We start from the raw sequence: 27,122 nt of genomic DNA, 5'->3' as shown, positions 1-27,122 counted from the left end.
TTTTTGAAAGTGTAAGGATAATCATTCAGTCATAGTTGTTCTGAAACTATTTATTGCTTGCCAACAATGGTTAATTCTGGGGTGCGCTCAGTTCGCTTGAAAGCGTTCTACTTTGCGGAACGATTTGTACTGAACTACACCAAAACCGTTTGGTGTGTGGCTTGAAGCAATGTGACTGACGTATTTAAAAGTGGGTGGCCATGCTGACAGTGTCCCTCAACTCTCCCCGTTTTTTAACTGGCTGTTCAGTACAGCACCGTTTCCTTACAGCTGAACGTTCCAGAACGTAAAAACATACTGTTGTTTCCACTTTATTGATTTACCAAATAACCAATAGACGACTACATGGGCGTGGATTCGCGACAGCGTTTACGGGAATTGACAAGACGCTTGCTTGGAAGACTCACCGCCGGAGATTTAGCAACTTCTTCATTGCACAGGATTTAAAACCCGTATCGATGATACATGCTCAAAAACATCATCATAATAGGATAATATAAGTAGCCTACACTGATATTGGGCCGTTCTGGAAGAGAAAGTTATTTTTTTCAGACATTTGTGGACGGCATAAAGTAATAGACATAGGTGAGTTTCATTATGGGGCGTTTCATCATAGGTTATTGTCACTGGTCTACTGTAAGTACTGTAATACTGTAAGTAAGATGTTTATATTCAGATTTCCCTTAATTCACATACTCCGAGTTTAACATTGTGGTTTTTGAAGATACACGTGGATTTGAATATGAACAATATACATTTTTTTGTCATTTTTTTGTCAAAGATTTTGTATGATTTTGTACTTTTTCACCTTTACTTTCAGGTAGCCTATGATTTTGGATTAATCGGGTTTTAAATATATGAGCTAAAATTACATCAAAGTCACTATTACATATTATGCACTTATTAAAGCCATATAGTAGCCTACTATGGCTATATTTTCATCCTCTTAACATTTAATATGATCTTCTTTAGTGAATGCCTCGAAACAAGGCAATGGGCATGGGCAGGCAGCTGTTGGTAAAGATGCAGAGGACGAGGAAGGGCAAGTTCACGCCAATCCCTGTATTACCACAGGGCCTCGAGGTCCACTTCTACCTGCGAGACTCTCACCAGCTGGAGTTTCTCCGGGGTTGTTACACTGCTGAGGAGCTGTGCAGAGAGGCAGCCAAGAAGTGTGGTGAGTCTGAGTCAGTGTTACATACAAAAAATATATATATATTTATTTTTATTTCACCTTTATTTAACCAGGTAGGCTAGTTGAGAACAAGTTCTCATTTGCAACTGCGGCCTGGCCAAGATAAAGCATAGCAGTGTGAACAGACAACACAAGAGTTACACATGGAGTATACAATTAACAAGTCAATAACACAGTAGAAAAAAAAGTCTATATACATTGTGTGCAAAAGGCATGAGGAGGTAGGTGAATAATTACAATTTTGCAGATTAACACTGGAGTGATAAATGATCAGATGGTCAAGTACAGGTAGAGATATAGGTGTGCAAAAGAGCAGAAAAGTAAATAAATAAAAACAGTGTGGGGATGAGGTAGGTAAAAATGGGTGGGCTATTTACCGATAGACTATGTACAGCTGCAGCGATCGGTTAGCTGCTCAGATAGCAGATGTTTGAAGTTGGTGAGGGAGATAAAAGTCTCCAACTTCAGCGATTTTTGCAATTCATTCCAGTCACAGGCAGCAGAGAACTGGAACGAAAGGTGGCCAAATGAGGTGTTGGCTTTAGGGATGATCAGTGAGATACACCTGCTGCAGCGCGTGCTACGGGTGGGTGTTGCCATCGTGACCAGTGAACTGAGATAAGGCGGAGCTTTACCTAGCATGGACTTGTAGATGACCTGGAGCCAGTGGGTCTGGCGACGAATATGTAGCGAGGGCCAGCCGACTAGAGCATACAGGTCGCAGTGGTGGGTGGTATAAGGTTCTTTAGTGACAAAACGGATGGCACTGTGATAAACTGCATCCAGTTTGCTGAGTGGGAAGCTATTTTGTAGATGACATCGCCGAAGTCGAGGATTGGTAGGATAGTCAGTTTTACTAGGGTAAGTTTGGCGGCGTGAGTGAAGGAGGCGTTGTTGCGGAATAGAAAGCCGACTCTAGATTTGATTTTCGATTGGAGATGTTTGATATGAGTCTGGAAGGAGAGTTTACAGTCTAGCCAGACACCTAGGTACTTATAGATGTCCACATATTCAAGGTTGGAACCATCCAGGGTGGTGATGCTAGTCGGGCGTGCGGGTGCAAGCAGCGAACGGTTGAAAAGCATGCATTTGGTTTTACTAGCGTTTAAGAGCAGTTGGAGGCCACGGAAGGAGTGTTGTATGGCATTGAAGCTCGTTTGGAGGTTAGATAGCCCTGTGTCCAAGGACGGGCTGGAAATATACAGAAGTATAATATATGGACATTAATACAGTAACATAATCATAGTTTATGTCCCCCCTCTTTGTTCACTCTTTCTATACTGCTCAAAAAAATAAAGGGAACACTAAAATAACACATCCTAGATCTGAATGTATGAAATATTCTTATTAAATACTTTTTTCTTTACATAGTTGAATGTGCTGACAACAAAATCACACAAAAATGATCAATGGGAAACAAATTTATCAACCCATGGAGGTCTGGATTTGGAGTCACACTCAAAATTAAAGTGGAAAACCACACTACAGGCTGATCCAACTTTCGATGTAATGTCCTTAAAACAAGTCAAAATGAGGCTCAGTAATGTGTGTGGCCTCCACATGCCTGTATGACCTCCCTACAATGTCTGGGCATGCTCCTGATGAGGTGAATGGTCTCCTGAGGGATCTCCTCCCAGACCTGGACTAAAGCATCCGCCAACACCTGGACAGTCCGTGGTGCAACGTGGCGTTGGTGGATGGAGTGAGACATGATGTCCCAGATGTGCTCAATTGGATTCAGGTCTGGGGAACGGGCGGGCCAGTCCATAGCATCAATGCCTTCCTCTTACAGGAACTGCTGACACACTCCAGCCACATGAGGTCTAGCATTGTCTTGCATTAGGAGGAACCCAGGGCCAACCGCACCAGCATATGGTCTCACAAGGGGTGTGAGGATCTCATCTCGGTACCTAATGGCAGTCAGGCTACCTCTGAGAAGTGGTCTGTGGTCCCCACCTGCAGAACCACTCCTTTATTGGGGGTGTCTTGCTAATTGCCTATCATTTCCACCTATTATCTATTCCATTTGCACAACAGAATGTGAAATTTATTGTCAATCAGTGTTGCTTCCTAAGTGGACAGTTTGATTTCACAGAAGTGTGATTGACTTCAAATCAAATGTATTTATATAGCCCTTCGTACATCAGCTGATATCTCAAAGTGCTGTACAGAAACTCAGCCTAAAACCCCAAACAGCAAGCAATGCAGGTGTAGAAGCTTGGCGTTACATTGTGTTGTTTAAGTGTTCCCTTTATTTTTTTGAGCAGTGTATTTTTCTCTCTATTTCGCCCTCTCTGTCTCTTGCTCTCTCTCACTCACAAACCCCTCTCACACTGTAAACTCTCTTAGACCAAAAGTATTACTAAGATCTCTCACTCAGACTCAAACTCCAAGTCTTATTTTCCCCCTCCTGAGTTGCTCATCTGAATGTGTGTTATGGATAATGAATATAAAAGGTAGCAACTTGCTGGTTCTTTGTTGAGGGAAATCATATCTCTATCTTTTTAGGCATTTCACCTCTTTGCTTCAATCTGTTTGCCTTGTATGACGAGGGCATGAACATCTGGTACCCTCCCAATCACACCTTCAAAATCGAGGAGAGCACCTGCTTAAAGCTCCACTATCGCATGAGGTAAGCCTAAGGATATGTTGCTCCTCAGTTTGTCACAAATATTGAAGGAAAGAAGCAGAGGTAACAATTTTTGATTGCAGCAGCACTTTGATCTGCAAACTTGAGATAAAAATAACTTTCCTACAAAAACGTCATACTGACATTGAAATACCCTCGTCTCTTTATCCAGGTTCTACTTCACCAACTGGCATGGTGCGAATGACAATGTGCCACGTGTTTGCAGACATGCCCTCAAGAGAAAGAACGGCAATGGGCCGAAGACCGAATCAGGGGGTACGGCACTCCTTGAGGCTGCCTCACTGAAGTATCTGTTCGCCCAGGTATAATTTTGCACAAAAAAAACTTTAGAACAGTTGTATCCTCAAATGTAGAATTCGAGCATACTCAATCATATATCCTGATTCATGTGTTTGTGCATTGGCTTTTCCCAGGGTCAGCATGACTTCCTGAAGGGGTGGGCCGCAGTGCGTAACCCTCAGAATGAAGAGGAGGCTCACTGTATTGAGAATGAATGCCTGGGGGTGGCAGTGTTGTCTATCACACACAATGCCTTGGAGAAGAACATCGTCAACCCATATTTAGCAGGACAGATCAGGTAACTAATCGTCACTCACAAAGAGGTTCAAAATTAAGCTGGTGTTACTGTCTTGCTGTCGGTTTACCATCTTTCTTATACACACTCACGCACACAAACACACACATACACCCCCGACTCAACCAAATCTCTTTCCATCCCACCCAGCTATAAGAAATACATCCCAGAGAGCATGAACCAAATCATCAAGCAGCGGAACTTCCTGACACGACTCCGCATCTCCCGGGTGTTTCAGCACTTCCTTAACGAGTTCAACAATAAGACAGTGAAGAGCAACAAAGTCAACATCCATGACATCAAGATCAAATACTTGGCTACGCTGGAGACTTTGACCTGTGGGTTCGGCTGTGAGGTGTGTAGCTAGATGTATTACAGTACCCATAATGCACTGCGTAACCATGCTTGCAGACACGCTATTAATTAAAGAAAGAATGGCACTGGGCCAAAGACGGAACCAGGTGGTACTCTAAAATTCTGTGTAAAGTACTGTATGTGTAGCTAACATAATGGTATCCTGTCTCATTCCAAGATGTACAAGCCTGAAGTGCTACGTGTTACTGACAGCGAAGGGGAGATCGAAGGAACACCCACTTCCTGTAACCAGGGTCAGCCCACCCAGTACCAAGTCCTTGTGTCTGGAAATACAGGGATCAAGTGGCGGAGGAAGCAACAGAATGTGAGTATAGTATTTTGTAGTTTAGAATGTGTAAATTATGGCTTACATTGTATCATTATTATCTAAATGTCATCTGATATGTTGTTCACTAAGAGATAAAAACATTTAATGTTCATCTATTTCTCAGAATGCATGGACTGCCAAAGAGAGGAAAAAATCAAAAAAGTACAAAACCGACATCAACTGGAAGAACAAACCAGCTCAAGACTTTTCGAATGACTGGAAAACCTTCTCTGATTTCTATGAGATTACACACATCAACATCAAGGGCTCCACAGTCACTGTCCACAAGCAGGACAACAAAAAGATGGTAAAGTTTAATTGGTTTAAAGGTGCAATATGCAGAAATGGCCATATCCTTGTTGCTAAAATTGTAATAGTTTGCCTAATTTCAGTTAATGTGACAAAACAAGCAATGTATAGTGTAGAGAATCATTGTACCATCTAAACCAATGTGAATATATATGTTCAATAAACGAAAGATATTGTATTTTCAGCTGTTTGAAGCTGGTGTACAAAACCGAAAGCAAAAGAGTCAAAAATGAAATTTAAGAACAGGAATCATTGAATTTGATGGGGTCTCCCAAAAAGTTACATATTGCAGGTTTAAGCTTCAGAAGAAACTTAAACATTCAATCATGCTGAATATCTGAGTGAGCAATCTTGAATGAGACTCCGTCAGTGTATACTCTATTACCCATTTTCTCTTTCATATTGGACATGCACTGTCCATGCATTGTCATTAGTTGTCGCTCTATCTCCACCACAGGAACTGAGCCTGGGTTTCCATGCAGAGGCATTGTCTTTTGCCACCCTCGTTGATGGATACTTCCGTCTGACAGTGGATGCACATCACTTCCTGTGTACAGATGTGGCCCCTCCCTCTGTGGTACAGAACCTGCAGGAAGGCTGTCATGGTCCAATCAGGTGAGCTTAAATATTCCCATTCATTGGTTAGAGAAAATGTAAATATTCATAAAATACAACATTTTTGTTAAACTGTCAATTTGTCAGATTATACAGATATCTTGGTCAGTAATCACATTTCCATCCACAGTTTTTATGCGAGTAAGGTCACATCATATAGATTTTAAAAAATCACGACAGCCGTGTTGGAAATAGGAAGTTTCGGTCAATTTTATAATTTCTGACAGATCGTTTGTTTGTTTGACATGGTAGGATCATATCGAAGTGAACTTGAGTCACGCGATGATATGGTGTGTGGTTCTCTCACTATAACTGGGGAAACCATGCAATTTATTCAGCTACAGATTAAATAAATTATGATGAACTTCACAGGGTGGTGAAAGTGCACAGTGATGAGCTTGATGCACCTTTCCTTCCAATCAATATTGAGGGTCTTATTCTGGTGACATGATGATCGATGCTTGTCTGACATTTAACAAATACAAAATATTCTCGCTCTTATCCATAATTATCTCATCATGTAGACTATCTGTACAGACTATCTGCACTGTATCTGTGATCTGTTGGTTAAAGCACACATGCCAAGACCAGAGTAGGCACATTTACTATTTAACAGAACAATTTTTGTGACCACTATTGGTCGAGTGGAAAATGAAGAAAAAAAACGTTCAATTTTTATTCAGTCCAGGAAAACGTAAGTGAAAAAGGGTTAGTAAAGTAGTAAACATTTTCTGTGCACTACTTCACTGATTTCTGTGCACTGATTGTTATTCGCAACAGGTCCGTTTGGTGGAAAACCACCACTGGTTGGAAAATGCGCATATTTTAGAATATTCGGATGAAAATCTGTTGCCAATTGGTTGGAAACCTAGCTAGTGATACAGTAATACTGCTATACTAGTGTAGAACTGAGTTGATCCACCCCTTTTCCCATGATGTAATTTGGCCCCTCCCCCTCCAGCATGGACTACACCTCCCACAAGCTGCGTCAGGAGGGCAGGGAGGAGGGCATGTATGTGCTGCGCTGGAGCTGCATCGACTATGACCACATCATCCTGACTGTCAAATGCAATGAAGTACAGTACCACTTCCACCATCTGCCTCACCCACAGTCATTTAGACATGTATACAGCCACTCTCATTTTCAGACAATGATACATTTGAACATTTTTGTGAGGCTTTCTCACTTTTAAAAACCTGGCGGCGCTATCATGTTAGTGACTATCTTGTTCGTCACCATTATTTGACTGAACTGAATTGTGACAATTTGTTGCTGTAAAATATATTATTATTATTATATATATATTAAAATGGTCTGTTAAATAAATTGGCTCGATTACTCTCTATACTTGTTCTCCTCTTCTTGGCTCTCCTGCTGTAGGTGGACCAGACCGATAGCCATCCGTACCGTAGCTTTAAGATCGAGGTGGGGCCGGAAGGCTACGGCCTGAGTGGTACAGCCCTGAGGCAGCCCTCTCTCAGGGAGCTGATGGAACAGCTGATTGGCCAGAGACTTAGCACAGACGGAGTCTTCTTCCAGCTCCGCAAGGCCTGCCCTCCGCAGCCCAGAGGTATGGTATGATACCTTGCCCCAATACTACACAAACTTAGAAAAAAAGGTGCTATCTAGAACCTAAAAGAGATGTCCCCAAACAAGAACGCTTTTTGGTTCCATGAACAATTCTCATTCCACAGAGGGTTCTACATGGATCCCAAAAGGGTTTTCTACCTGTAACCAAAAAAAGGGTTCTATCTGGAATCAAAAAAGTTTGAGTACAGCTGAAGAACCCCTTTGGAACCCTTTTTTCTAAAGTGTATCACCACGGTACCTAATCCCTGACCATGGTCCTGCCCAGAGATTTGGCACCTTATGCCATAAAATACACCAGACCTGGATGTGTTATTCTCTTTATACCACTATCAAACAGGAAATGTTGCTCAGTAACAGTGGTTTTCCTGAATTCGGCAGCTCTGTCGCCTGTTCTCACGTCAGAGGAAGAAGATTGGTGTGTGTGTCTATATTGTTTCCCATTTCAGCTTTTTTTTGTTTGTTTCAGAAATGTCTAACCTGCTACTCGTGACAAAGAGAGATGCAGAGCCGATGTACCCCGTACAGCGTCATGTCATCTTCCACAAGATCCTCAACGAGGATATAGTGCAGGTGTGTGTGTGTGCGCTTGTATATGTGGTTGTGTGTGTCTGTCTGCTTGTGTGGATTTGAATGTGCTTGTGTGTTTGCATGTTAGCCTTTACTATGTGTTTACAGTATGTTTGTGTGCACAGGATGCCCTACACTGACAATACTACTTTTTAAATTTAATTTCCTTCGATCTTCAAATAATGCTATTCTGTCCGTGTCTTGTGTCTCTCATATGTCTATATAGGAGGAGCACTTGGGCTGTGGCACCAGAACTAACATCTATGCTGGCAAATTTAAGATAAAGAGTGAGGAAGAGAAGGATGTGTGGGGTTCCCAAACCTACCACGAGGTGAAAGTGGTCCTGAAAGTGCTAGGGTCCCAACACAAAGACATCTCTATGGTGAGAACACACACATACTGTATAAACAAAAATTGGCTTTGTAAATTAATGTTATTGGCATACACATGAACCTTTTATTGCAGTGGGCTAAATCAGGGAGTGTTTCTTGGTAGTCTTAAACAAATCTACTTTTGTTTCAAAGTATACACATCACACTCGTGGTTATGGGCTTAGAAAATAAGAAGACGCCTCTACCATGTCAGGTATAGAGTTGAAATGTACTACATTTTGAGTTTACGTCCCAATATTACACTTTTATATACATCACAGAAGACTGAAATATAACAAAACCGTTTGACATAGAAACAGGATTTTGGGCTTAAAAAAATATATATAATGTTTATTAATTATGAAAAATATTCATAACATTCTACCCATGAGGCTAGTAGGTCATTTGACTGCAGGAAAGGGCTGCCCCACACACACACCGCTCCTCCCTCCACCACCCATGTCTGACCTTGTGACTTCTCCTTTTGACTCTGACCTTTGACACTGAGCTCTTTCCGTTAGACTTTCTTTGAAACGGTCAGTATGATGCGTCAGGTGTCCCATCAACACATCACTCTGCTGCACGGTGTCTGTGTTCGCAACCATGACAGTAAGTCATCCTTCCTTCCTCTTATTTTGAATCTTAAACTGAGACTCTGCGATATGCCACAAGCCGCAGGAAGAACCCAAGTTAATGCAGATGAGCGCCATGCAAACCTATGTACTCGCATATCTGTGCATGTTCATGTGTACCCTTCACACTCCGACAACATGATATCGGCACGACAACAACTAGGGAGAAGTTTACACTCCGCTTCACGCTCTTAGTTGTTGTGGAAGTTGATACCCGATACTGCTGATTAGTTTGCATCACTGAAGGTTGGGACATAGATTGTCTGCATATACCGTATATTGTGGGAAATGTCTCTGACAGCAAAATTATATTTTTTTACATTTGTATTAAGTTGCAACCTACTCATACTTTTCTATCTGAAATAGGCTAGACTTTCTTTGAACCTCTAACTGTGTTTGTGTATGTCGCTGTTCAGATATCATTGTGGAGGAGCATGTGACGCTGGGTCCTCTGGATGTGTTCATGCGGGGACATCGTCTTGAACTCAGCGCCTCCTGGAAGTACCAGGTGGCCAAACAACTGACCGGCGCCCTCAGCTACCTGGTGAGATGTGATGAGACGAGACACAGTTGCGATTTGACACTACAGGGCCAAACCGAGCTGTACTGGGCTGCCCTGATGGGGGGAAAAAACAGCATAGACCAGCATAAATGTCAAGCCTGTCCATGCTGGTCAAGCTGGTCTGACCAGCATGGTCTCGCTGGTTAGGCTGGCTGAATAGCTGGTCAAGCAGGTGATTCTGGTGACCAACTCATGCTGGTATGCTGATGACCAGCTTATGCTGGTGATGCTGGTGACCAAGCTGTTCTATGCTGGTCAATCTGGTCTGCAAAAGCACACCCATCATTATCGTATTTCCCAGATTGCTCTATTGCGATTGTTTTAATTGTTTGTTTCAATATCTGTGTTTTTGCATGTTCATTGGTTGATAAATTAATTGATGAATTAATCTTATGCTACACAAAGATAAATAACGGCCATTTTTCTAAACTAATCCAATCTGTTAGTTGACTTGTTGACCCCGTTATTGAAATGGTTGTTCCAGTTTAGGTTGTCTCAGTTATTCATTGTTCTAACACTGGCAGTCATTCTGAATGCCATTGTGGGTGAATACAAGTTAAAATTGTTGGACATCCCCACTCTGACTGGATAGGAATTCAACATCACTTTGCAAGCCAGCATGTGACTTTACCAGTGTCGAAAACACAATGAAAGCTGGTCACCAGCAAAATCTCAGTGAAGGCTGGTCACCTGCGAAAACACAGTGAAGGCACAAGAAGAACAAAAAAGAAGGCTGGTGGTCTATGCAAAAAAGAAAATCCAAAATGGAGGCCTGGTTATGCATTCCCCATAGTTACAGTTACTGGAACCGTGGTAGAAAGGACAATGTGAACAGAAAATACCAGAGCCGGTCCAGTATGATTCAGGTTGACCCCATAGTATGAATCGGGCATAGAAATGTGCCATTATAATAACATTGCATTCTATAATCTAATGTAGAATGTAATGGTCTTGGAACTTGGTGCCAACCTGGACAATACAGTAGTAGTAGTTTGTCAAACTTGCATAGATCTATCTGGCTCTAGACCTGACTCTTCCCTGTGTTCCTGTCCCCTACAGGAGGATAAGAAGCTGGTCCATGGCTATGTGTGTGCTAAGAACGTCCTAGTGGAGCGGGATGGCCTAGAGGGAGAGACTGGGCCCTTCATCAAACTGAGTAGCCCTGGGGTCTCCATCTCCACACTCAACATACAAGGTGTGTGTGTGGTGTGTGCGTCTCTGTCTGTCTGCCCCCCAGCTGACAAGGCTGTGTTGTATTACAGAGTGTGTGGAGAGGATCCCATGGATCGCCCCAGAGTGTGTGAGGAACAGCCAGGCCCTGAGTGTTGCGGTGGATAAGTGGGGATTTGGCACCACACTGTGGGAGATCTGCCATGAGGGAGTTGCTCCTCTCAAGGACAAGAAACTCATAGAGGTACACCCACACTTCCCCTGATAAGACAGTGAGCAACACAATCTCTCACTCACAACCACCCCCAGTCTCCTGCGACATAGCCTAACTATTCTTTAAAAAATAATGTGTCCTTCATTTACCTAGGAGAGATATCTATTTCAGAGGGGAGGTCTTGAGTTATTTCAGTGAATACACCTAGCATATCACTTAGAAGCAAGGTATTGGAATCAGTATTGGAACAGTCTTGGTTCTGATCCATCTCCTCTCTTTCTCTCTGTGAGAAGAAGGAGATGTTTTACTCAGCCCAGTGTTCCCTGGTGACCCCAGACTGCCCTCAGCTGGCTGAGCTCATCACCAAGTGCATGAACTACGACCCCAAGAGGAGGCCCTTCTTCAGGGCCATTGTCAGGGACCTCACCGGGGTGGCCGAGCAGAGTAAGAGGACAAACCTTTTTATCTGTCTCTGTTGTTCTTGTTGTTATTATCACCTGCATGTGTATGTGCACCTGTGTTTACATAGGGTAATACCTAGGGTTATCTCTGTGTGGCCCTTCCCCCAGACCCAGTCCTGCCACCTGGTAGGATGCCCATCCAGGAAGTGGACCCCACTGTGTTTGATACGAGGTTCCTCAGGAAAATTGATAACCTGGGAGAGGTAGGGACTCTCTTAATACATGTATAGTTTACTTTTGTGGTGCTTGTCCCCATTTTAAAGGGGCAATCTGTGATTGGTACGTACATTTTTTTTTTTACTTTTTAAAATTATAGCCATTGATTCGTGAAGAATATATCTTATATTTAATTTAACTAGGCAAGTCAGTTGCCTACCGGGGAACAGTGGGTTAACTGCCTTGTTTAGGGGCAGAACGAAATAACACCTTGTCAGCTCTGGGATTCGATCCAGAAACCCAACACTCTAACCACCCCAATGCTTCCTTGAGCTTAGTTTTATTGTCTTACCCCATCAGAACCCAAAATATGAGTGGCAAGGTGACCGCTTAATTTTTTGCGTCCTAGTAATACCCATGTAATGTGACGATTGAGGTATGTAATTGTGTGTGTGGTATGCATATGAACTGTACTTGTTTGGGTTAATATGTGCTCTAGAATTGCTCTTGTGTTGTGTGTCTACTGTGCAGGGTCACTTTGGTAAGGTGGAGCTGTGTCAGTATGACCCCCATGGGGACGGCCGAGGGGAGCTGGTGGCGGTCAAGTCTCTGAAGCCAAACAGCAAAGGCCAGCTGCCCTGCCACCTGAGAAGAGAGATAGATACCATGAGAGAACTGTACCACCACAACATTGTCAAATACAAAGGAGTGTGTAGCGAGGAGGGTGAGGAGGGCAAATGTCGTGGAAATTTCCTCTATTTACCAAATCATAAGCGCAAACCACAACACAAGTCAGAGTTAGTTATCAAAGTCCATCTTTAATTATGAGCTCTATCACAACCCTGTGACTCTCAGATCAATTCAGTGTCTATCAATGAATTCTCTGAGAGCCCCCTCTACATTGCAACTGAGATCCTTTAATAGCAAAGATCCACCCCCCCTAGACGACATGACAAACCACAGGTCTTAGGAACTTCCACAAAGAGAAGACTTTACTTCAGACAGGAGTATCCCCTAGCCAGACAGAGTTGGCTATAAATTATCGTTCAGTTTGGTCTCCTAAACAAAGCTCTTATTTCGTCCTTGGTACAAAATGGTACCAAGACATTACCCCCACCTTATGATATATATCAAATTGTCATTTAGATACAACCAATTCTAAATACAACCAATCCTGGACAAGCTCACGTAGAGGAGAGTGACTGGCACACAGACACAGTGGAGCAAAATATATGTTTACACATGATGACACCTTGACCTCTCCCCTCTCTGCGTCCCATTCAACTTAGTCTTGACATAGAACAGATACTGCAACCCTGCCACAGTATTATACAAAAATAACATTCTTCATGAGAAGTAACTTACAAACATATGATGAATGTAAAACATCTTACCTATGTTACCAACCAATTCTGATTATTCCCCAACACAATGCATGCACTCCTACATACACACCTAAATGTATACTGTATGTAAATATACAACACACACACACACACACACACACACACACACACACACACACACACACACACACACACTTGTGTGAACATCGTGTTTCTTTGTCTAGGTGGGAGGACCACTAAGCTGATTATGGAGTACCTGCCAGCGGGGAGCCTGAAGGACTACCTTCCCAAAAGAAAACACCAGACTGACCTCAAGAGACTTCTCAACTACGCCCTCCAGATCTGCCAGGTATTGTAGTATGGATCTTTATTAATAACCCCCAAAATGGAATTTCATTGTTTTAACTAGCCCCTATAGGTATTTATGTATGTACTGCGGTTTCTGATTATGGAGAGAGTTGGACATTCTAAAGCATTGCAGTCCTTGTTTATATAAACTTTCTGCTACTTCCAAAGAAATGAACATCGTCGGTAACTGTGGCTAGTACTATATGGGAAAGTTGTGTTGGAATGTTTCAACTACTCCTAGAAACCACAAGACTGCCAGCTAAAAAGCTATAAAAGTATACAAACTATAAAAACAAGTGAAAATGTGTGTGTGTCTCTCAGGGAATGGATTACTTGGGATCCCAGCGGTTCATCCACCGGGATTTGGCGGCCAGGAACGTTCTGGTGGAGAACGAGAGCACAGTGAAGATCGCAGACTTTGGCCTGACCAAGAGCATGAAGGAGGACAAGAGTTACTACACTGTCAAAGAGGACACCGAAAGCCCTGTGTTCTGGTGAATAACATAGAAATAGAATGACAAGGCCAGGTCCCGAAACTTAACTTGATGGTTCACTCCCAAAACAAAGAGATAAGGTCACATGCCATTTAAAAGCCTGGAAGCCAGTCTATCGTTGCTATTTGTGATGGATCAGATTAAAACCTCTAATGATCTTGACAGGTTGGGGCTCATTGTATTGATAAGTAGATACCAAACGGAAGAAATCAAACTGAAAAAAGGGAGGGACTACCTCAACTTGAACAATAAGAAATGCTTATCTCCAGGTTTAAAAAAAAAACATTTTGCTACAGTATGTGTTGCCTTGTAGGTATGCTCCTGAGTGCCTGGTGGGCTCTAAGTTCTACCCTGCGTCTGACGTGTGGTCTTTCGGAGTGACCCTCTATGAGCTGATGACCTACTGCGAGTCAAGCAGCAGTCCTGAGCCGGTAAAGAACTTTCTCTCTGTGTCTACCTCACTTCAGAATGAAAATAGTTTCATACAAATTTGTTAAACTTTATTGATTTGACAAAACACTAGGAGTCAGACATTTTAACATTTACTGTATCTGATGTCTTCGTTCATCAAGCTAGCCCTAGTCTGTTATGGGATCAAATTATTCTGCAATTCAATACTCTGACCTTTCTCCCTAAATGTGCACTTCATGGATTTTAAAGAAAATGACTAGAGTAAGAAATATGGAGGAAACTCCTTCCCCAAGCTTGCACCAATCCAATCATTTTAAATGCATGGGAAGAAGTGCATGAGTGTAAACTTTGAGAGAAAAGACTTGGGTGTAGGTACGGCCATCTGTTTTGGTTTTGATCATGTGACATGGTTGTTCACAGGTATTTTCGAAGTTGCTTTGTCCAAGCGAGGGTAAGATGACTCTCACCCGATTGGTGGAATTTCTGATAGACGGCAAGAGGCTGCCATGTCCACCTCGCTGCCCAGACACGGTAAGAGAACTCCGGGAAGTGGTTTCATCTGTTCACCAAGGCTGTAGTCTTTCCTTCTCTTTCATCTGAAAGCTAAAGCTCCTGGATGAGGTTTTCCCGCAGTACAGGTTTAGGATCAGCTTCCGATCCCCCAATCCTAAGCTTAACCATTAGTGGGGAAAATGCTAAATAGACCTAAGATCAGCGTCTAAGGGCAACTTCGCTCCAAACTAAGGATAATAGTACCCTTTCTAAATACACATTCAGTAGTGTTATTCTATACTTAAACTATCCTCAATAGGAATGAGTGGGAATAGAACATCCTGCACATCCGATGGTTCCGAGCAGGTGCTGGGCTATCAAAGTCAATGTTTACAGCATTCACTCACTGCTGTAGAATGCAGAGAAAAATGGGGCAATTCAAGAGGGTGCTATGAAATGAATGTCAAAACTTAGTTTTATTTGCCCTGTCATTACACATTATCTAGAATGAATCATTAGATTGTTCTCTACAATATTATAACCTTAATATACTTATACTTGACTGTTGATTTAAATAGAAACTTTACTATTTAGAGGTGCTTCTACTGGTTGGACCAATCAAAATCAACGTGATACTGTCATCATTTTACCTCCAGATCCTTCACTTTCATTGCCTATGACCACGATCAATCTGCATTGAGAGGGGTCGTTTCTATGGCGATTTAAAGGGAAAGACTAAATGAATGGCTTCTGGTTGGGATATGTACGTGTCGTCCCCACAGTGACCATACATACACATCCCAATCAGAAGCCATGGATTACAGACAACATCCGCACTGAGCTAAAGACAAGAGCTGCCGCTTTCAAGGAGCGGGACACTAATCTGGACGCTTAGAAGTAATCCTGCTATGCCCTCCGACCAACCATCAAACAGGCAAAGCCTCAATAAAGGACTAAGATTGCGTCCTACTACACCGGCTCTGATGCTCATCGGATGTGGCAGGACTTGCAAACTATTAACGATTACAAAGGGAAACCCAGCCATGAGCTGACCAGTGACGCAAGCCTACCAAATGAGCTAAATTGCCTTCTATACTCGCTTTGAGGGCGGCTCAGGACAGGCGGGCGGCTCAGGACAGGCGGGCGGCTCAGGACAGGCGGGCGGCTCAGGACAGGCGGGCGGCTCAGGCGGGCGAGGACAGGCGGGCGGCTCAGGACAGGCGGGCGGCTCAGGACAGGCGGGCGGCTCAGGACAGGCGGGCGGCTCAGGACAGGCGGGCGACTCTGGCGGCTCAGGACAGGCGGGCGACTCTGGCGGCTCAGGACAGGCGGGCGACTCTGGCGGCTCAGGACAGGCGGGCGACTCTGGCGGCTCAGGACAGGCGGGCGACTCTGGCGGCTCAGGACAGGCGGGCGACTCTGGCGGCTCAGGACAGGCGGGAGCACCTGTAGGAAGGAGACAGAGAGACAGCCTAGTGCGGGGGGCTGCCACCAGGGGGGCTGGTGCTTGGAGGTGGCACCGGATAGACCGGACCGTGAACGAGCACTGGAGCTCTCGAGCACCGAGCCTGCCCAACCTTACCTGGTTGAATGCTCCCCGTAGCCAGGCCAGTGCGGCGAGGTGGAATAGCCCGCACTGGGCTGTGCTGGTGAACCGGGGACACCATGCGTAAGGCTGGTGCCATGTACCACGGCCCGAGGAGACGCACTGGAGACCAGATGCGCTTAGCCGGCTTTATGGCCCCTGGCTCGATGCCCACTCTAGCCCGGCCGATACGAGGCGCTGCTATGTATCGCACCGTGGCTGTGGCCTACCCAGTTTGATCTCAAGTTCCATAAATTATTCAATATGCATTTTTATTTGTATTTATTTTATTACATTGTTAAAAGAGATTTTTATGGGTAATTGTAATATAATGTAACAAAAATAGTCCGCGACAATCAAGTTGGCTTCTGACCATTAGTTACATAAAAAATAAAAAAATGTATACGGTGGTTTACCTGAACAACCTGGCAATGTCACGTGGCTAAACCTTGTAGAGCTAGCAAACTCTGCCACGTTAGCTTACTCGAATTGACTCACCAGCTCAGGTCATTTAGTAGTTCTAGTAGTTTTATGGCAAACCAAATGTTTTTCAAAAAAAGACATCTGGAGGAAAAGGATTGTGTCACGCCCTGACCATAGAGAGCCTTTTTATTCTCTATTTTGGTTAGGTTGGGGTGTGACTAGTGGGGGGTGTTCCTATCTAGGTTGTTTCTTTCAATGTTGGCCTGGTATGGTTCCCAATCAGAGGCAGCTGTTTATCGTCGTCTTTGATTGGGGATCATATTTAGGCAGCCATTTCCCCACTGTGTTTTATGGGATCTTGTTTGTGTGTAGTTGCCTGTGAGCACTCCATGACTTCACTTTTTCGTTTGCTGTTTATTGTTTTTGTGAGTTTCATCTGATTAAATATGTGGAACTCTACGTACGCTGCGCCTTAGTCAAATCAAATCAAATTTATTTATATAGCCCTTCGTACATCAGCTGATATCTCAAAGTGCTGTACAGAAACCCAGCCTAAAACCCCAAACAGCAAACAATGCAGGTGTAAAAGCATTTAGTCCGTTAATTCATTAGACGATCGTGACAGAAGATCCCACCACACCAGGACCAAGCAGCGTGCCCAGGAGGAGATGGCATCCTGGGCTTGGGAGGAGAAAATATCCTGGACTTGGGAGGAAATCTTGGCAGGACACAAAAGCCTGCCGTGGAAGCAGACACAAGGAGAGAAGGGAGGACAGCAATGACAACAGGGTTCGCGGCCACAAGGAAAGCCCAAAGAACAGCCCACATCTTTTTTGGAAGGGGCACACGAGGTGGTCGGCGGAGTCGAGGAATGAGCCAGAGACCGTCAGGGAGTCAAAGGAGGAACTCGACGAAAGATTCCGGAGAGAGGTGGTGGCGATGAGAGTGCTGCAGAGCTGGCGTGCTGAGGAGCGTGACACCAGTCCGGTGTCATCTGCACCAGTTTCACGCATCTGGCCTCAAGTGTGCCTCCCCAGTCCGGTTCGTCCTGGGTCTCCTCCACGCACTCGCCCTGAGGTGTGTGTCTCCATTCCGGTACAATATTTGCCAGCCCTACGCACCAGGTCTCCAGTGCGCCTCCACAGCCAGGTACGTCCTGCGCCAGCTCCCTGCACTCGCCGTGCGAAGTGTGTTATTGTTCCGGTACTTTGTGCCGGTTCTACGCACCAGGTCTCCAGTGCGCCTCCACAGCCCAATACGTTCTGTGCTTGCTCCCCGCACTCGCCGTGAGGAGTATGTCATCTGTCCGGGCCAATTTGTTCCGGCTCTACGCACCAGACCTCCAGTACGCCTCTACAGTCTGGTACGTTCTGTGCCTGCACCTCGCACTCGCCCTGAAGTGCGTGTCACCAGTCCGGTGCAACCTGGGCCGGCCCCGCGCATCATGCCTCCAGTGCGCCTCCCCAGTCCGGTGACTGTTCACAGTCCAGAGCCTCCGGCGACGGTCCCCAGTCCGGAGCCTCCGGCGACGGTCCCCAGTCCGGAGCCTCTGGCGACGGTCCACAGTCCGGAGCCCTCCAATGCGCCCGTGCCCAGTCCAGGCAATGCGTCCAGTCCCGCCCCATGGCAGGAGTCTTCTTCTGCGACAATGTCCAGTCCGAGCACGGCGTCCAGTCCCACTCCATGGCAGGAGCCTTCCTCTGCGCCGATGTCCAGGCACGGCGTCCAGTCCCGCTCCAAGGCCGGAGCCCTCCTCTGCACTGATGCCCAGTCCAGGAACGGCGTCCAACCGAGCTCCATGGCGCGGGGGCCCTCCTCTGTGCCGATGCCCAGTCCGGGCACAGAATTCTACCTGGCTCCATGGCCGAACCCGTGGTCTGGGTGGGGGCAAAGATCCGGACCGGAGCCGCCACAGACACTAGTCACACACACACCCCCCCCCCCAGTTGGTTTCAGGTTTTGGGGCCGGAGTCCGCACCTTTGGGGGGGGGGTACTGTCACGCCCTGACCATAGAGAGCCTTTTTATTCTCTATTTTGGTTAGGTCGGGGTGTGACTAGGGGCGTGTTGCTATCTAGGTTGTTTCTTTATATTTTGGCTTGGTATGGTTCCCAATCAGAGGCAGCTGTTTATCGTTGTCTCTGATTGGGGATCATATTTAGGCAGCCATTTCCCCACTGTGTTTTGTGGGATCTTGTTTGTGTGTAGTTGCCGGTGAGCACTCCATGACTTCACAATTTTCAATTGCTGTTTATTGTTTTTGTGAGGTTCATCTGATTAAACATGTGGAACTCTACGTACGCTGCGCCTTGGTCTGTTAATTCATTAGACGATTGTGACAGAGTGTGTGCCAGAAAATAATTTGGATCAATCTACCGATAGCTTCCAGAATGAGACATTAAAAGGTGGCGCCAGGATAGAAACAACCGCAATCTCCATCACAACCGCCAATGCCATGTTGAGCAAGGCATGCTTGCCTACCCCACTGTCTCCTATCGTTCTTGATGCTGCAGGCGGTGGTGAACCTGCAGTAGGTCCACCGACAGATTTGTCTGCCGTTGAAGAACCAGCCTGTCAACCAAAGTTCCCTTCAAGTATGATAAATGGCAAATCACGATGCTTCTCTTCAAGGTGGTATGACCAGTTTGCGTGGATTTGTCTGCACAAAGAATTTCTCTGAAAATACTTGAAGTGCTGCAACCCCTGGTGTTGGATCCCACTCTGTGTGTGTTTTTGTTTCAATGGCGCTTCAGTCATGTCAGGGAACAGAGGAGGGATACATGTCCTACTAAATCAAACATTTAAGCAAGCGGTGTATGTGCATTGCAACTCCCACCGTTTGAATTTGATTCTGTGCACCGCAGCAAAAGTGTCGGGACATGTCCATACTTTTTTTGACACAGTAAATCAGCTACACACATTTATGAGTGGATCCCACAGACATGATCGATTCATAGAAGTATAGAAAGAGTTGCATCCCGATAGACCGTGTATCGAGCTAGAAAGACCCACGGATGTATGGTGGAGTTCAAAATCAGGGTCTGTGAGTAAAGTGCTGTTACTGCTAGATGTCATTTTAGAGGTTCTTGCAGATTTTTCAGAGGCTTGTTGACAAACCAAATTAGTTTTTATTCCTGTTAGTCACGTTTAGTAAATTATTCGACACTAGTGATTTTGCTAGTGATTTTGCTAGTGATTTTGCTAGGGATTACAAAGCTCTACATTATCTGTGACGGACTGTATTGGTTTAATTGAAATCCTCAAAAGCAGCTTTTCTATGTTCAGAGATAACTCAGGGGAGACTTTGATAAAGTTCTCAAGCTAACTGAAGAGATGATGATTAAGCATGATATTAGTCATTGGGATGTGAGCGCATCACGGCAGCGAAAACTGCCTGTAAAATTGGCAGACAGTGTAGTCACATCTTCATTAAGGAAAACATCCAGCATCAAGAGTGACAGTGAGCCGAGGCAACTTTGGAACAATATTCTAGACAGACAACTGAGTTCAACTCAAGATTTCAAGAAGACCCATATGGGATCATGCAAGCGGAAGCCTCCTTTTCCAAAGAATCCCAAACCTGCGGCCTTTAAAGAGCAGCTGAAGACCTCATGCGATCATTATGCAATATCAATTGAGGATGCTGAATTCACTGTTTTTATTCAGCAGTTGAGTTGCAAAATTAACATGGGAAAGAGTGACTTTTCATCCATAATGAGTGTACTTGACAGCTGCCCTGATGATATTTTACATAATATAAACTGTTAAAGATCATTGTCACACTTCCAATGACATCATGCAGTGTGGAGAGACTTTTCTCAACAACAACTAGGATAAAACAATCGTCTTCGCACATCAATGACAAGCGCCCGGCTGAACCACTTCAGTTTGCTGTCTTTTGAGTGTGAACTGACAGATACATTGGATTATGATGAAATCATCACCATATTCAACTCAAAGCCTCGCCGTCTGCGCCTTGTGATGTAGGTCAGGCCTTATGATGCATCTACTAAAGGTAAGGAACCTTTTTATAGTACTACTGCCCGCCGTGGTATAAATTGTAACATCAAATATAGGCTTGTTTTCCCATCGATATTAAAGTGCGCCTGAAGATTGAGTTTTTATGTTGTTGGTAACTGGTCTAATGTTACCATCTTATTTTAATATGCTGGGATAGGTAACTATTTGTATATGTAACGAAGTTGCGCCAATAACTATGCACCAGTATAAAATGATTGTATTAAGAAATAATATATGGTGCACAAAATAAATGTAGAAAAAATGCTTATCCAAACTTTTCTAGGCCTATCCAAAAAACAAAAAAAAAGTCTGGCTACGCCACTGGTGTAATGATCATGCTGCTTAATCAGCTTCTTGATATGCCACACCTGTCAGGTGGATGGATTATCTTGGCAAAGGAGAAATGCTCACTAACAAGGATGTAAACAAATTTGTGCAAAACATTTGAGAGAAATAAGCTGGAAATTTGTACAATACATACAATACTAGCAATACAAACAGATTGCCATAGCTAGCCACCACGCATAAAATGCAGTAGTATGAATCTGTAAGTAGCTAAAGCTAACCAACTAGGTTCATTGTTAGCTGTGTGTAGATAGTAGTCCATCACAACTTTTCCCGACTCATTGTCGATAGTGCCTGCTAAATTCAGGGCAGCAATGTTGTTGAGAGCAGTAGCAACGCTTTTGCAGTTTTACATGGCTAACATATCTTTCAAAAAAGCTTCAGTAGCAAGGAGTATCTACTTACTGAGCAGCTCATGTTATAGACAGAAGCATGCCACATGGCAGACCAATCTGAACCCATCTCTCGGCATGTCCAGCCCATCCATTATCTCAGCCAATCATGGCTAGCGTGAAGGTTCCTGTACTTTTCCGTGGCTAAACCAACTAGGCTTGTAATTTAACAATTATATTCTTATTTACAGATGGCATACAAGTTCGTTATTAAGGCACATGAAAGTTCACATGTTCCCGAAGGCATTTCTGTAACACAAAAAGGCATTTTGATGGAGAGATTTTTTTTTCAAATGCCTCTACTGAGTTACGTGCGACATACTCATACATATCTCTCTCCCTTTCTTTTGTGTGTGTGTGTGGGTGTGTGTGTGCACAGGTGTACTCTCTGATGAGGAGGTGTTGGGAGTTTGACCCGGCGAACAGGATCCAGTTCAAAGGCCTGATCACAGAGCTGGAGACGCTGCTGGACGAGAGACTCAGAGGAGATGGACTGGCTGTCTGAACTGCTAGAGCTCACACATAGATGGAAATATACAATAATATAATATACACTGAGTATACCAAAACATTAGGAACACCTTCCTACTATTGAGTTTCTCCCCCCACCCCTTTTTGCCCTCAGAACAGCATCAATTCGTCGGGGCATGGACCCTGCAAGGTGTCGAAAGTGTTCCACAGGGATGCTGGCCTATGTTGACTCCAATGCTTCCCAAAGTTGTGTCAAGTTGTGTGGATGTCCTTTGGGTGGTGGATCATTCTTGATACACCCGGAAAACAGGTTCTGCTTGAAAAACCCAGCATTGCAGTTCTTGACACAAACCGGTGGGCCTGGCACCTACTACCATACACCGTTCAAAGGCACTTACATTTCTTGTACATCATCCTCCGAATGGCACAAATACCCAATCCATGCACAAATACCCAATCCATGTCTCAAGGCTTAAAAATCATTATTTAACCTTTCTCCTTCCCTTCATCTACACTGTTTGAAGGGGATTTAACAAGTGACAACAGGAAGGGATCATAGCTTTCACCTGGATTCACCTGGTCAGTCTGTCGTGGAAAGAGCAGCTGTTTTTAATGTTTTGAACACACAGTGTGTATGCCATTTAACAAACGCATCTGTCCAAATAGACGGATGGATGGATGAAAAGGCAGACAGGCTGACAGACAGTCTAATGTCAGTTAACAGAAAAGACAGACGCGTGTTAGCACAGATGGACTGACAGACAGACTGACATTGACTAATACAGACATACAAATAGACGTAATCTAGCACAGAAAACCGATCAACATACACATGCACAGACAGACCAACACACAGAAAGACGTTAACCATCACTGACAGACAGAAAGACACACAGAAAGCACAGAAGGACAAAAGCTACATTTCTTTACAATACAGAAACAAATTGCCCAGATGTGGGCTTGATTTATATACTTTTCCACATACTGTACATATACAGTAACTCAAACGTATTCTGACCTTCAAATGCATGCTGCTGTCATTCACAATGTTCTTTAGTACAGTATTTGTTTCTTTCTTTTTACAAGCTATTGATACACATTGTAAGTTAAATAGGACACTTTTGGATAACTGAGTTAGTTCATTTTGTAAGGATGAAAGACATTGAGGCGGTAATTTGCATTAGCTGACAAACAGACAACTTTTTTTTAGCCGGTGTCAGAAGTGTAACCAATGATGTATATAAACCCTGGATTGCTGATGCTATGCATTGGCCAATTAGAGGCTTTGAAGCCACCGGTTGGGTATATTGGCACTCCCCAGAAGAAGCAGTCCTCCATAGGAATTCTATAGTATTTCAAGTAATTGCATGTATTTAAGTACCTTTCTTGTTGTATCAGGGACATCAACATTTGTATTTTGAGCTCAGATAATATACTTAAAAAGTATGTATCAACTTGTCTGTAATAGAATAAACGTGGCAACAAATTTATTCTATAGCTTCCAAGCTATTTTTTGCAATGGTGGGGGAGTGCCCCCTGTCAGTCTTCTAGTGTGTATATATATATACATTATTGGGTGTAAATCTTACTACAAGCTCTACACAGGCACAAGATTCGGAGTGTTGCAAAAAAGGGGCTGCTCCTTATAATACGCTCCGGCAGTCAACATGCTATTTACTACCTGAACATTGAGAGACACTGTATCATTCCTTCCGCAGCTGTGGGGGTAGTGTTTGTCGCTTGGTTCCTTGATCTAATCTGTAGGCTACAGAGGCTATTCATCATCAAAGTAGCCCATTTTGCATTGAAATATATTCTCAGTGACTGTTCAAACAGTAAACCACACGACAAGAATCCACCCCAAAAGGCATTTTAGTTTAGAAGTAGTAACTATTGATTCAGGCTATTGCGAAATGGTAGAACCTGCTGTAGTCAACTAGCTAGCCATGTGTATTTTTCTCTATTACCAAAACATGATGTTCTATTTTTAGCTGATATGGGAATGAATACACAAGCAGCATATCAAACTGGGATAATGTTTTAGGTTACACCGGCACGTATATAAATATTTGCCAGGGCATATTTTTTCAATTATAAATCTGATTATTTCACATGGAGATGTGGGAAGGTAAAAAGGCAAGCTAGCTTGAAATGTTTTAGCCAGGCTAAAGCCAGCTAGCCATGCTGCCACCTAGCTACTACTAGCAAGGGAAGGCAATAGTTCCTTGACTTCACAAAATGGAAAGACTAAAATATTAAAACTTTGCTATTGCCCCCTAGTCAATGGGAGTGGAACCGGTGAGGATATCATGTTAATAAAGTTGTCCGCTACTCCAGAAATCCCACTCCACCCACATGTGTACACATAGATCAACAGAGTAAAGCTTGTAGTAACCTTTAAACTTCAATAGCTTTCACCCCATAATTGATTTAACCTTTATTTAACTAGGCTAATCAGTTAACTGTGTTAGAACTGTCAAATCTGTGAGCCCAATTGAGTAGATTATTTCACACATTCCAGTGTTCAAACTGCTGCATGGGATTTCTACTCATGAAAAGACTAGGTGTGTCCAATGGCGATAGGTAACGCAGGGGACCCTTGTGGATTTGACACCTCTTAACGCAGTTATACCTCCGATAGCACCTAAACTAAAGCAATGAAAAGCAATGCATTTGTTGGCTAATGCGGGTTACCGCTGATCTGATTTAAGCCTGGCCTGCATCTTTAAGGCATGCCCTTTTAATATTATTTTATAATACGCTAAGGGTTCTAATCTGCGAGAATATCTCCTACAATTTTGGGCCGATTTTCTTAATTTTAGGCTCATCGTCCCACATGGGATTATCCACTTCATATTCCGCTGTGTTTTGTATACATTTTCCTGGTTTATGTGTTTGGAATTACTTTTTTACTATTGCATCATCCTGCCAAAACTCTGAATCGATAATCACGTCATAAGGAATTCCCCTCGACCACGGCCAACAAATTGAGGGAAACAAACATTCTTTCCCATTGACCCCCATTGTAAAAGAGCCAACTTGGTTGTTTATTTCTAATCCCTTAATATTATTGTCTGACCTCATTTTAATAGCTAACATTTCGATGGCAATAATACATCGATATGCCGATAGTGGACAACCTTGTTTTACTTCTCCAGATATAGTTTACAACTTTCTGAGATGTAGCCATTATTTACTATTTTACACCTAGGGTTGCTGTACATAACTTTAACCCATTTTATAAGAGATTCCCCAAAATTGAAATATTCTAGGCATTTATATATAAACTCCAGTCATACTTTATCAAAAGCCTTTTCAAATTCAGCTATGAAAACCAGGCCTGGTGTCCCCGATATTTCATAGTGTTCTATTGTTTCCAGTACTTGTCTTATATTATCTCCAATGTATTGTCCATGTAAAAAACCTGTCTGATTAGGATGAATAATATCTGACAATACTTTTTTAATTCTATGCGCTATGATTTTTGCATCACATCACTGAAGTGTAAGAGGTCTCCAATTTTTTTAATGAACTGGATCTTTATATATACACCACTTGGGTCCTGTTTCACGAGATCAATGAGATCAGACCTGATAATCTACCATTTATATAGGAGTGGTTAAAACATGCTAATAATGGTCCTCTGAGTATATCAAAAAAAGGTTTTGTATACTTTCACAACTTCCATTGATAGGGCAGAGACATGAGCATCTCGTCATTATATACAGAGCTCTGGTTTCAGCCTGTTGAGAATTGGAAATGAAAGTTGGCATGTGGACAGTGCTCTGTTAGGATGCTGGCTTCCCCTAAAGTAAATTGGTGTTTTGCCCAAATTATATAATTCCTCCTGTCTAAATAAAAACATTCAAAATACTTCACCAGAGAGCATAACGTAACCACAGAGGATCATTAGCTTCTTTTAAAAAATGGCTGTGGATTGTTTCAAATCACAAGCATGGTAGGCCTATTTGGCAAGCCCACAATTTGGGCAGCACATGTTGCAATATGTCCAGTTGATTGAGTTGCGGCTGTCAGTGAAAAGCATCTAAAATATGTGTGAAGATAATGTTTCTTGAGTGTAATTTAAAATGTTGCAACAAGAAGGGGAGGGGTGTGTGGCATTTATCTCTCCAGAATGCATGCACTCAGCTCTCCAAAATGTACTCAACTCTCTACCGGCAATTCATGCACATTCATTGTTTAATCTTAATTCATCCGTAATTTGGTTACTTGAATTTCTGTCAATGCAAGTTTTAATTTCAGTCATTTACCTGGTCTCCTGTGTACAAATGTAGGAAAGTGCTCATTTGGCAATGTCTGATTTCTGATTGTCTTAACTCTCCACGTCCACCACTAATAAACCGAGCTTCTCAGTAATTTTCTCTTCACTTCACATTGTAGACGAAGTCTATTTCTTTTTACATCAATTATGAATGATAGTTTGCGAATGATAGTTTCTTTCCAACACACCCGGCATCGATAATCACGAAGCTTTAGTGTGAAAGAACAAAATATTATGATCTGATGATCCCATATATATAGTGGAAACTTCATAAAAAAACAATTGTCTGCCCCGAGCTCACTGCCACGGAAACCCGGAATAGGCTATTTGATACCATGTTGCAAGTTCGCTAGCGACAGCTTCCGGCCGGACCCAGTTGATGATTTGATGCATTGTTGCACTTCACTAGCAATAGCTCAAGTCAAAGGGAGGCAGGGAGATGGAGTAGAAAGATTAATGTGATTGAAATTACCAGAATTTCCACTGGGATATTTTCTGTTTTTATTTGTCTGCTTTAGGCCTATATATTTTACTTAGTTCACGATGGAAGTTGTAGGCCTACAGGCTATTTTCTATTTCTTCAGCCACCAGTGTATCAATGAGGCTGGTGCTCTCACCTTAGTAGAATTTTAACTTTTCAATCTGTAACATTTTACTTGAGATTTTTCTGATTAACAAAGTGACAATGATTTTGAGAAACAAAAAAGTTATTATTGAAATGAAACTGTTCCACGAAAATGTGCATACCTGTTCTTTGAGTCCAAC

The 27,122-nt window shown here is 43.3% G+C and overlaps 2 protein-coding genes across 2 annotated transcripts in view; both read left to right on the top strand.

Moving 5' to 3' along the window:
• Positions 1-27,122, top strand: part of LOC127911058 (uncharacterized) — a 441,684-nt gene that overhangs the window by 179,066 nt on the left and 235,496 nt on the right. The window lies entirely within an intron of this gene.
• On the top strand, positions 295-26,468 carry LOC118402316 (tyrosine-protein kinase JAK1-like). Its single transcript, XM_035800423.2, has 25 exons — positions 295-585; positions 973-1,177; positions 3,704-3,827; positions 3,997-4,147; positions 4,259-4,422; positions 4,570-4,774; positions 4,952-5,098; positions 5,226-5,408; positions 5,868-6,025; positions 6,987-7,101; positions 7,407-7,596; positions 8,083-8,186; positions 8,410-8,565; positions 9,076-9,163; positions 9,603-9,730; positions 10,808-10,943; positions 11,011-11,162; positions 11,426-11,576; positions 11,702-11,796; positions 12,281-12,473; positions 13,320-13,444; positions 13,765-13,937; positions 14,251-14,368; positions 14,769-14,879; positions 21,984-26,468. Exons 2-25 carry the CDS (start codon positions 976-978, stop codon positions 22,107-22,109), a joined length of 3,495 nt encoding a protein of 1,164 aa, XP_035656316.1. The 5' UTR covers positions 295-585; positions 973-975; the 3' UTR covers positions 22,110-26,468.

Source organism: Oncorhynchus keta, chromosome 23, assembly GCF_023373465.1.
Source record: "Oncorhynchus keta strain PuntledgeMale-10-30-2019 chromosome 23, Oket_V2, whole genome shotgun sequence".
Classification (NCBI taxonomy): domain Eukaryota; kingdom Metazoa; phylum Chordata; class Actinopteri; order Salmoniformes; family Salmonidae; genus Oncorhynchus; species Oncorhynchus keta.
This window is presented reverse-complemented; position numbering and strand designations above follow the sequence as displayed.